At 33.6% G+C, this 13,221-nt stretch overlaps 1 protein-coding gene across 1 annotated transcript in view; it reads left to right on the forward strand.

The window, feature by feature from the left end:
- Nucleotides 1–13,221, forward strand: part of LOC150094600 (cell adhesion molecule Dscam1-like) — a 229,002-nt gene that overhangs the window by 154,736 nt on the left and 61,045 nt on the right. The window contains exons 10-11 of the mRNA XM_090411601.1: nucleotides 861–1,034; nucleotides 4,605–4,752. Of these exons, the coding sequence (XP_090267727.1) occupies nucleotides 861–1,034; nucleotides 4,605–4,752 (322 nt within the window). The remainder of the gene's footprint in view (nucleotides 1–860; nucleotides 1,035–4,604; nucleotides 4,753–13,221) is intronic.

The following is a 13,221-nucleotide window of genomic DNA, read 5'->3' on the forward strand; positions in this document are numbered from 1 at the left end:
ATAGATAACCCGAACAAACCATTTCTCATGTTACGAAAGGCGTACTCCTGAGATGTTGCTTCGACCTCTGCACGCACTATTTCTTTATAGAATATTAACAGAAATAATCGCACATTTTATAGTGAGACATCAAAAAGGTATGTGCGGTGTCCACATTCCTTTTTTAAAAGAAATCTAAACTAGCGTTAAATTTATGGAAATTTGCGAAACTTTTTCGCCAAGGCAATAAGGTCACTTTTCTTTTTTGAATATTTAGAAATGCACAGCGAGTCGCAGTTTCTTTTCGAAAAGGGGAATGATATTAACATCTTAGGCTTATAGTTTTGAACTTTCTAAGTAGTTTCGAAATAGTTGAATCTTTACTTTTAATCCTTGTTGATCATTGAGACTTTAAAAATTCTTTACGAATGCCTCTGAGAATTAAAAACCGATTTCAGAAGACGGTCGTTTTAATGTCCATTTGATGCAGAAAGCCTTAAGCGCAGCTGCAGTGTAGAAACTCCAGCGAAAAATGACTGAAAATATTGAAATACAAATTTAAAAAATGAATTCTGCTCCCGTGTTCGATTAAAACATTCGATGGAATAAATATCAAGGCATCTGCTGGAATGATGATCCAGTGGAGAATTGTTCGACGTCAATTAAATACTACTAAGATATAACTTGAACGCTTTCTTTAACTTTAATAGATATCTTAGTCTTCCGGTTTTAGTTATGCAGATTTCGTTTTGCGAACTTGGAGCAATTAGTTCCCACATTGGCAGATTTAATTCAACATTAAGTTTAAAAGGTATTACTTAAACAGTTTGATATTCGCTTCATCTCTGAATTAAAATTATTAATTTTTCTGGAAATTTCAGGTTCTACACCAGAACAATACAAGACAATTGTGAGCAGTTCGCGAATTCACATACTTGTTAATGGCTCCTTAATCATTAGAAGTATAGAGGAAACCGATGCTGGGTATTATCTCTGTGAAGCAAGCAACAGTGTTGGAGCAGGCCTTAGCACGGTAGTTACGCTCAGCGTACAAAGTAAGTTTATTTTATTTTTTAATTATTTTTTTTTGTCTCTTACAATGGTTACTGATTTCATCTCTCTCTCTCTAAAAATCGTATGAATCGATTATTTACATACTTTGATATCAACTATCAGCCGGTTATTAAGATGGTGCAGAACATTTCTTGTGCAGTTTTAAGAATAAGCATATAGGCACATCACACTGCACTAATGAGCCAGCAAAGCTAAATATTTTATTTCTTAGAGAGTTTTGCGATGTCAGAAGGTACATAAATAAAGCATTTGTATTAAATACGGTCTTAGAATTATCAAAAACTGATGGAAAATGATTTATAGAAATAAATAAATAAATATAGAAATAAGGTTAGGAGATACTATTCGACATAAGAATGTATTTCACTTTATCAGTTTAAAGAATATAAATCGAAGTGACATGCACATATTTCTTTAATAGTCGAGAAATAATTAACTATGGAATGCAGAAATTATTAGCGAAATATAAGAGATTTGACTTTATTCAGGCTCATGCGTTTTGATTCGAAAAGTAATTTGTGTGTTCAGTTTTGACCACAAATAGACGCATTTGAATAAAGGTTTTTGAGAACTGACATGCATCTTGAAGTTCACTGACCTTTGAGTTAAAAAAAGCTTTACAAATACTCTAGTTATTACTACAATCTCCTCTTCGGTTATAAGAAAGAAACAAAAAAACTTAAGTTGCGTTAGTGACTGTTTTTTTTTTAAAACCAAAATATTAATGTTCATTCCACATTTACTGATATTTTATCACTTTTGTACATTCGTCTGCCATTAGGTTTTCTTCTAGTATTTCTGTTAATTATATGCGAGGGTAAAGGATATTTGAAATGACTCTACTAATATGAAAATACATAATGGTCGTGATATTTATAATTAAACTCCTGTCGAAATTTTTAGAATAACTTTTAATTGGCTTGAGATAGCGAAATGTTGGCGTATATTTATATAGTTTAGTTGTTAAATAATATATTTTTTTCGTGTTCCACTTAAGTCCTTTTGTATAATACTTTGAAATGAGCATTTTGAATAACTGCGAAAATTAAATTATGGAAATGCAGCATCTCTAATTATACTACAGTAAATGCATAATTAACACACCGTCAGCTATTCTGAAATGTAAGAAATTATATTTCTTAATTTAATTAATATTTTATCGATTCTGTAATAAAGCTTCGAGAATTAATTCATCCTTATAAAAGATTTCAAAGTCTTTAATTTCTAGAGATAAAATTCGAGAGTTTAAATTGCAACAAGCTAATGCGAGTTTAAAATAAGACCAAATCTATTTTTCCTAAATACTATAAGGGAAACAGTGATGACACATAATGGCGCCTTTTATTTATCTGTCTTTACTTCAGGAATTAATTGTTGAAAGACAGATAGTTCCATGCCACATTGTAATACTAACCACCGACATTTCCAAATTTAAAATTTCCACTTCCACAGGGAGCTGAAGCAGCTCTTCAATTAATTTTTAGTTTTATAGCATTTTCTGAATGACTAGTATAAAAGTCCGCATTCTAAAAGCTTTACTTTATTATGCCTAAAAGGATCAAAATATCATTCAAATAAATCGAGATTGAAAACAAACTCATTTATGTTGTATATTAAAATAGACCTCATCTAGTGTATCCGGTAAAGAAACTTCCTCGTCATGCTTACAGCAATTCGTGATTTTAAGAATACACTAAACTGAATTTAATTTCTTCCCCGAAATTAATGATGCGAATATTTAACAGAAGAAAGGACACTGAAAAAAAAAAGTGAAAAATACCATAGATCTATAAACGAAATAATACTGGAGTTGGTTGTGGTATCGCTGTAGCATGTGATAAAGTTACCTGGGCTAATTGTTTGTGGCAGCAGACACTTCCTCCCTTCATTGTTCTTAGCGATAGAAGTATTTGCTGACTTAGTTTCTGACTGTTGATGATATATCAAATAATGCTAACGTAGTTTTATGTTTATCTCTTCCAAGAAAGATTGTAATAAGCCAGAAAATAGGCCGAAAGACTCCAATTCTTGTTGTGTGTATTTTATCAGAAGAAAGAATAGTATTTTTCCATCTTAGTAACCAAACAAATTTTGTACGATAAAATCCAAAGTTCGCTAATAAACCTTCAAATTTTTGACACTCTCTTTTTCTCTCGACAGTTGTACAGGTTACCATGACTATATGATTAAATTTACATAATTACTAATCTCCTACCAACAACTTGCCTTTAAATAAATCTGTTTCTTGTCAATACTCCAATATTATCATATCTTGTATATACATCTTATCGCTTCACCCAAATCTTAGTCTATTTCCTTCCACATGTCAGGTTTCTAATGCACTTTTCTTTTCAAGAAATGAAATGCAAAATTCTGTTTTCCCACTACAATTCTGTTACTGCTTATCTCATTAAATTATCTTTCAGTATAGGCTCACCAGACTAGATACATTATACAATATATTCATTTTTCATCAATTTCTGCCTCTTTCTACAGTACTTTCTTCCCTTTCAGAGTTGGTGTTATATTCTAAAATATTTTGCCACTTTCATGATGCTTGTTTTGCTGTACTCTCACCATTACTTCTGTTTAACTACGTCTCCATACTCATTGGCTCTCTCTTATGTTATGTATTCGCATTCTCTCCCTGGACATCTGCTGACTTACTGTAGGAAGCTTCGATGTGCTTTCTTCATTTTTATGACTTCATTCAAAACCATGCATTATGGTACTGTATTATGGATTTTCTTTCTGTATTTCAGTGCTGCACTTTTGAATTCTTGTGTGCACATGAAGTTCGAATTTTTCTTTACTTGCCTCCCTCCTTGAATCAATGTTTTACTCAAGAGTTTGACACCAAGTTTGATTCTTTTTACGTGATGACGCACCTGACCTTTATGCAGATTTACGTTTACGTATATCTGCATAAAGGTTTCTAACTCAGTGGCTGATATGTGTGTATTAAACAATGAATATAGGATGTTATACAAGGCAACAATAATCAGAGAAAGGAAGGTGTAATGACGACATTCAACGCTGAACAAATAACTTTTGCACTTAACTTTGCTTGAAATTTATCAATACACTTCTCGAGTGATAGATTTTAGGCAAAGTTATGCAAAACGTTATTTTTGTTTACTGTTGAATGCCGTCATTACACCTTTATTTCTCTGATGGCGCTGTGGCAACACGGGGAAAATCTATATTTCTATTTTATTGATTCCATGTTTATAGAACCTGTAGAAAACGGATGCTCTATGTGACAAACATGGCACTGAAATACAGAAAGAAAATCTACAATACACTAGCATAATGCATTGTTTTGAATGAAATCACCTAAATGGAAGGGGATAGAATACGATCACATTTTGATAAAGTAGTAATCTTGTGTGATCATAAACATGCACATAATTGGGAAAGGATATCGATTGTCTGGAAATGGAGATTTCATCAAAGGAAAGAAAAATGTTCAGTTTTTAAATGAATTGTTGAAACGTTTATACGAGATTACGTTACCATGTAAACAAGCTAACAGAATTTCTATATTTCAGGTGGACCACATTTTGAATCCAAATTCAGAGTAGAAACAGCAAGGAAAGGAGGGAGACATGTCGTGAAATGCAAAGTCAAAGGTGACAAACCCATGTCTTTTTCATGGAAGAAGAACGGTATTTTGATTGATTCAGCTTTAGACTCGAGGTAAGTTGAAATTATTTCGAGAGATTAAATACCATTAAAACCTGCGGAAACGAACAGTGGGAAACACATTACCAATAATCTTTTCATCAATATATCAAAGAATGAGTCGCACTTCATCGTTCTTCTCCCAAGCCGTATTTGATATTTTAAATTACAGAATGACAAATTTTTCGTAACTATGGTAAGTTAGTACTTACAGAACTCCTATGAATTTAAATACAAGAGCATTTAATAACTGCAGTTATATTATGTTAGCAATGCTGTACTGTAGAATACGTGGGTATATAATGATGTGTATTTATTTCCAGTAGACTGAATATATTTCATGACAGAACTTCATTTTCGCAAACCGGATTTATATTTCTCTTTAATATTCATATGACGTGATCAATACCAATATAGAGAACTCATACTTAATCGAAAGAAACATTTTTTAAAGTCGCTTACAATAGGAGATTTTTATCCCATTCCATAAATTTTTTGGCATCCGACGCATGCTATAACTTAGCATAATGCAATGAATTACGCTTGTAAAAATCCCCATACACATTCCTCTCACTCTATCTTACAAAATTGCTTTATAATTATTTGTAAGAAAACATATCCAGCTGCTTTTATAATGGCATAAACAAAGAAACACATAGATAGGTAATAAGCAGATAACACTACCATTCCAACATTTTGAAAGTATATCTCGTGAATAGCACAGCCTATCAGTCACCTTAGGAAATACTGTTCACTCGTCTGTCGGAGATCGTAGCGCAGTCTAATAAGGGAATTTATACGTGCATTGGAAAGGCTTAGGTTAAAGTATCGTCCAGGACTCTAGGGGAAATTTTATAAAGACTCCTCAACCAACAGATGTATCGACTGTCGCCCAGAAGTGACAAGGTAGTTCTTCCTAAAAACCAGTTTTGCTCCCAATAATCAAATATCTCCTGGAGAACATATGCAATCTCCCGGAGAGCAGCTATCAGAGGGAATGTGTGCTAAATCCTCATGGCTATACTTGTCCTCAAAGTCCTGGAAATGATTCTTCTGGGATTTAAAGCAAGTTTTGAACATGATGTCAAGCTATCAGTAAAAACCCCATGGTTATATTATGCGGCCATGTAACTTACTTTATCAGAGGAAACAGTGAAGTACGAAACTTGGTTTCCTTCTTTTATCAATTTTCTCACTTGATAAAAGAAGGAAACGATTTTTAAAGACAAAAAAGTCACCTTTCCTCTCCGTTAATCTGTACAAGAGTTGGCTGCGAGAGAAAAACTACATTGCATCAGGTTTTGAGGCAACTTACTTTGTGCAGTAGAACCGAAATAGTCCCGCAGCATCTGCATTTTTAATTTTTCATTAGAGGTAAGCTCCTGAAGCAAATTATTACTCTTTTAACAAGATAAAACGTTCACTTACGTCTATAATAGAAACTTACGTACCACAGTCCTATTTAGGTCGACCACTGTCTATAGTTTTCGAATTAATCCAATCAAATAATTTAATACCGCAGAGCTTTTGGATTTTAGTTATCAACCTACACACGGCTTGCAATCGTTCTAATTTCTTGCGTAATTCGTTTCTCCAAATGCCACTGAACTTATCTCTCAAAGAGGTTTTTTTTGTGTGTGTGTGTGGGGGGGGGGTAATTACTACTTGCACTCTTGGAATGCTTCCATCTTCACCTCTTTGCAAGGGAATTTTATTTTATTTATTAGATATGTCTTTATTTCAGTTATCACTTGAAACCTATATTTTCTTCACTAACTGATTATCTTACTTTTCTTTCTATCTCTTAATTCAAACCTGTGATTTATACTTGACTTAATCCTCCTCTTCTACTTTTATTACACTGTCGAGGTTATTCTTGGAACTTGCAACCGTAACTCGACGATAAGGTGGTAACCCCTACACCTCCAGGTGTGTCCTATGTCCGTAGATGCGTGTGTTCACGGGGTTTGTCTGTTCTGGGGAACGAAAAACCCCCACCTCCGTATGAGACCGGCTAACTCACCTTTCGTCGAAAGAGACCAGATTCCTCACTTCACTGACGGGAATCGAACCCAACCCTTTCCTACCAAAGGGCTTCGTCTATAACTACTGAGCTATGGATTTATACTCCATTTTAATTATTTTTCCGTATCCACTAATATACACATACTTCGACTCATTTTTCTTGTGTATTCATCTTGTACTGCTTCGCTGGAGTAGTTTTTCTCTCCAAAAGCAGCCACTAAAGAATGACTGGAATATCCACTATGCAACACACGCATTGTTCAGTATATGGTGCAAACCCCAAAATAGAGAACGAATTTAGAGGTTCTCTAACTTTGACGGAGAACGGCATCCTAATTGCTGTTTAAGGTTTTGCTCGAGCAGCACTTAATTCTCTTCCTCTCCCCAAAAACGTTCAAACCGCATTTTTATGAAGAGTCAACAATCTCTGGTTCAATGATCCTGCGGACATTCCCGTTCAGTGTATCAAAATTTTCGATACAGATTTCGAAGTCCTAACAATCCTCAATATACGACTACTCCGCCGTCACATGCTAGTTGGTTACAACAGCACGACACAAATCTATTCTTCCAATCTAATCTACAAATCCCTAAATTTATTTTTGTTTCTGCTATGTTTGCTGATTGTAGTTTTCAATGATGAGTATATGGGGTTCTCTTGTTTATTTAAAAATAGTTTCCTTGTAGTGGGAAAAAGAGATATTTTAGCCATTAATTCATAACAATTTTGATTTTATGTCATGTCGAGGAAACCGTTGTTTATTATTATTATACTTCCATGAAGCCAAGGACTCGTTGAGGGAGGCCATATATCACCAAAGACTAACTGTCATACCTTCCCTTCAACACATTCATACTAGAGTAACTCACGGTCTTTAAGAGAAATAATGTAGCTCTTTCCTCCTTTTTAGCTACACACACACACATACACACACACACACACGCGCGCGCGTAATTTCCACGGAATGTCTCCTTGTCCTCTTCCCGCCTTCCATATAATGAAATATTTTATCGACTGATATAACGCCCTCTCATAAATTTATAGACCTCTATCAAATCAACTCTCTTTCTGCTGTCAACCATTGTCTACAGTCCATACACTCTCAATCTATCTTCGTAGTCTACATTCCATATTCCCGATATCATCTTTGTAGTTACAAAGTTCTTACACATACTCTTCTTTGCAGTCTTTTCACAGCTTCCTTATTCCCTTCTAACCCAGGAAACCAAATTTGCACCTAGCACTCCAGGTACGATGGTATCAAGGCCCTGAAAGAGGCAAAATGACTTCCATATCGCTATAGATCAATGTTCGTTTCAACATCGCAATTTTCCAATAAGTTGTGTTATACGTTTTTATAATGTGACCTTTGAACTCTACCTTTCCATCCACCAACTGCAAGATTTCTTGAGTCGTCAATTGAACCAAGCATAATCCCACCTATATAATATGTTGCTGAATATCGCATCACACCAAAGTGCATAACTTTACGTTTACTATCGCCTTCTCAAATCGCCCTATAATTGCTATACGAGTATATTAGGAGCATCTCTGATTGGATTGCTCTACCTTTCTCTCCATCATCAGCAAACAGTTGATCTCATGTCAGACCGTTTTGAATATCATTAATATATAAACAACAATGGTTCAAGAATTTGTCAGTTTTATGTTGACTAGTGGTGTATTCCAGGGGGAAGCCCCCTGGAATACATCACTGGCAACTTAAAACTGACAAATTCACATCCTGCACATTCTGAGACCTGTCCTCAATCATCCACTTATCCAAGTGAATAGTTTACCATTCCTGAGATGATTCAAATTATATGAACATGTCAAGGGTACGAACATGGCAAGTAGTACGTGTTGATATCTCACCTTTCTCATGACGAATTCTTATCGAGGTTGTGCAATAGCTCTAGAACCTCCTTCTCATACTCCTCTACTCGTATTTCTTCGTCCAGTGTAGTGGTGGAACTGTGCACTATGTTGCATAAAACAGGTTGATATACAGTACATCTTGGCGAAGTGAGCGATCATTATGATTATTTGAGTTATCGTGTCTGCTTCTGCTACAAGGATACCGTCTGCATTCAGTAAAGTTTTTCTTTCTTTTATTTGCATCAATAATGATAAAATTCTTTTGAGTTTCATTTAGCCTGTTCTTATCATACTCCAACTTAGCTTTCCGTATAGTACTTTTATCTTTTCTGCCCTGAGCTTTGTATATTTCATAATTTTTCTCAATCTTATTCTTATGATATTCCTTACACATTGTAATTTTTCTTATGGATCTCTTGCTTAATGATAGAGATTGCATATCGATTTCATTCTCATCCTACCTGTTCTTCAAACTTTAATGACACATTCAGATACCGCGTCATTTAAACATCATTTCAAAGCTTCCCATGCACTGCTGATATCCTTTTCATTCAGCAACTGATACCATGGAACCAGGCATTGTATTCTCAGGAACATTTCATAATTTCGAGATTTGAATATAACCTGTCCCGATTCAAACATCCATATAGTTGGCTACTCACCAGGTCAGTACAGCATGATCACTGTCATCAGCTGGTGGCAAAACAATCGCATCCTTAACTGACGCTAGATTAAATATAATTCTTTGTCCCAGACATGCTTCTTCTTTCACATGATACTTGAGAAAGTAGTCTCGAAACAGCTCAATAAATTCTCCTTTCTTCTTATCATGAGTTTTGTCTACTATCCAATCAATATTTGGATGATAAATTATCCAATTAATTATTTAATAATTACTGTTTATTACTCATCAGGATTATTTCGCGATGCATTTCTTCATCCCCAGAAAATGAACAGCCAGGCCAGTAGCAACATTTCACCATGATATGGTTAATAGTATCCCCACCAGCATAACTTATTTATTCTGTCAGCGCTAAAAAATACTCTATCCTTTATCATCTCTTGCTCATTGATTACCAGTTACTGCATCTGACTCACAGGCGGATGTAGTAACTGTAATTTAATAGATCAAACATATTTTTAAGATATTTCTCGCCTCCAATAAATAAGATTGTAGTTTCCCATTAGGTATGAAAGTCATCTCTACCTTTTGACATTCCAAATTTTTCATGATACTCTGAAATTCGAACCTAAAACCTCTTGCTGGAGAGAGCAGAAAACTATCCATTCCAACAATTACTCAAATTAATGTAGAAATAGTAGTGATTCATAATGTGCATTATATAATGTGAATAATAGTTCGTAGCTTTGCAAGGCTGCACTTTCAGTTGAATAATGAATTAGAGTGCATTATCAAAACTAGTATATAGACTTCAATTCTATTGGAGGTAAAAAAATCATAGCAACCAATAATGTGCAACTTTTTAGAACATTTGAATGCAAAGTACTTCAAGGACCAGACGGAAAATGTATAGTTTTTTTCTATACCAACTATGTATTTCATATGCCTTTTAATTAGTTCGGATTATATGCGTTGGTTTTAAACATTGAAACAATATTTTAGCAAAAATGTAACATAATAAGCGAAAGTGAAGCTAGGCATGCAACAGAAGCTGCTTTGACAGAGAGCAGAGCCCACGTGGCAGATATCACTAAACCCACTGAGCCCCGATATACTGCGTGATAACAATATATATATATATATATATATATATATATATATATATATATATAATCCATTACAATAATAAGGTTGTAGAGTAGAGCAGAGTTAGTGTAATATACAAAACATAAGGATCGAGATAAATAGGTTAGTAACATGAAATTGATGAGTACATCTGAACAAATTACAAAGTGTTATTACCATAATCCCAATTACCAATATAGACCATATTGGTCTCTTCCGATATCATTATTCATCTAATATCCTCTTTCCAGTTGGTTTATATTTTATTAATTCTTAAGGATATCCGGTGTTGGCTATTCGGATTACATGTTCCATCCAATTTTGTTTGTAATGTTTGTAATTGTTTAATTTTTCTTGTATTGATTTTATTTTTATTTTTTTAAATATCTTCGTTCATTTTTGTCTAATGTTTATTTTGCAGTTATGCTGATGAATCTGTTTTTATTCTTTATCTTCTTTATTACCCAGATTTCGCTTCCATATAATAATGTGGACACTGCTAAAGCATCGTATATTTTCAAGCGTGTTTCTTCTTCTTTTTCTACAATATTTGGATTGCGGGACCTATCAGACCTATAATCTGTAAAAATTTTGAAGTTTTTATTTTTGTCATCTTTCTTCATATGATATTCCATATACGAGATAATTGAAACTATTTATCTCGTCTATTATTTTATTAATAACTATTTTACTTCTAACTGGAACTTGTCCACAAAATGTCATTATTTTAGTTTTATCTATGGATATTTTCATTCTAAATCCTGTAATGTTTAAATTATATATTGCTCTTTGTAAATTTTCTTCCTTGTCTGATATTATTACCTGATCATGTGCAAATAATAGTTTATTTAATTTACTATTCTGGAAAATTTCTATACTTGGTTATTTAAGGTGTTCCAGTAAATTAATATTCATTAATATAAATATTAAAAAGTATTGGAGATAGAGGACATTCCTCTCTTACTCTTTGGTTTATAGATTGTTTTTTATACATTTTTTTCATTTATTTTTATTTTATTATTTTGTATATATTCAGTACTGCACGTGGTAAAATATTAGGTGATTTATTCTTTGTGATATATAAAACAGTATATATCCTGTTACTTTGTCAAATGCTTTTTCATAATCCATAAACAGATGAGTTTCCATATTAATTCTCTTCTTTTTTCTATAAGTAAAAAACAAAAAGCTGCGTTCCTTGTAGTGGGTCCTTTTCTAAATCCATTTTAACATTCTAATAATATTTTTCACAGTATATTACAAAGCAAGAGTATATAAAAAAATAAGCTGCGTTAACTAAATGAAGGCAGAGAAAAAAATTGAATTCATTTTCAAAGCACCATGAGAATAATTTCCAGATATTTGAAACGAAATCCGTGAGATTGGAATTAATTCCACATGACTATTCCAAGATGATACAGGATGTGGGATGAGAATCTGTCTTAGGACCTTAAAAATCTGCCATTTCACTGAGTTGGAAATAATATGACTGAACTAGGAAAAAATCTTTTGAAGAGATACCTGGTTAATATATTACACTTGGTTTTATTTTCCTGTCTCCGAGAGAAATGAGAACTGACTAGATTTATTCATTATCTCATTTCTAAATATTCAGTTCAATGGACTCCTCTTTTAATGAAATTTTCGATACATTTCTCAAGGAAGAAGAAGAAGAAAGGACAATAAAAGTTGTCTATGAACACATGATTAGAGAAACAGATATTGAAGGTTAGAAAGACAAGTGTAAACCATTTGTACTAGCTGAATGAGAAGTTACGCATAATTCTGTTAGTTCGATACAGCAAGGAACATATGGCTACCATCACGCAATTAGATTATTAATATACCTAAACCTCATTAGCAAGGCCGATGCGAAACATATTTTCTGTTTAAGGTTCTTCAATTGGATAATTATGGCATTAAACATCAAATTCGTTCCTTGGTTCTTTAGATCGTTTTTTATACCCTTAGATAATCCGAATTACGCAGCAGATGACCTCTTTCGTAACAGGTACATCTGGAATTATTTTTGATGATTAACATCTTCCAATTTTTCCCTGCATTTTGCGGATTATAAGGTTTCTTTCATCTTCACTGTATTTATAACTCTTTTTCCTGTAATAATCTTGTAATATGGCTTAATAATATTCACTTTACTAAACTTGCAAGTCTTTTCAACAACTCTACTTAAACTAGAAAAATTCCCGATCACCAACATTTCCTTCCTGTTTTCTGTTGAAATCCATTACCAGCAAGGAAAGCTATCAACGCAGTACAGTAAAGTCGATATGTAGTATGCCTGGAATAAAGAAACTAACGGTTGACATGGAATAGTGTCTGTGGACAGATTTTTATGAGTCTGACAGGGAAAAAAAAAATCTATGCCGTTAATACTGTGGGTGTGAACTAAGGATCAGATAATCCGAAAAACCATGTTTTAGCTATCAAACCTATAGTTTTCATGCTACTTTTACCTTACGTTAAGCAGAATAACCGGATTGTACAACCGGAATGATGAAATCAGCGATTACCTGATCGCATGGATGTGGACATTCGTACATATCCATGCGATCAGGTAATCGCTTCCATTGAGAGAATACAGATTGTATTTCATGGGAAACATGCGGATGAGAAAGCGAGATGAATAAGAAATAAAAAGCATTTACTGGACAGATACGTGATCTATTCTCACAGGGTAGCAAGATGTTGAACCAAGAGGTCATTCTTAGTTGATTGTCTATTCTTGTTATATATAGAAATGGATAAGTAGTGATTAAATTCTTTATTAGCGAGCTGAATTAGTTGCGAAAGACAAATATAATCATCTAGCGTA

This window comes from Typopeltis vanoorti, chromosome 21 (genome assembly GCF_054136105.1).
Source record: "Typopeltis vanoorti isolate ZY-2024b chromosome 21, IOZ_Tvanoo_1.0, whole genome shotgun sequence".
In the NCBI taxonomy this organism is placed as follows: domain Eukaryota; kingdom Metazoa; phylum Arthropoda; class Arachnida; order Uropygi; family Thelyphonidae; genus Typopeltis; species Typopeltis vanoorti.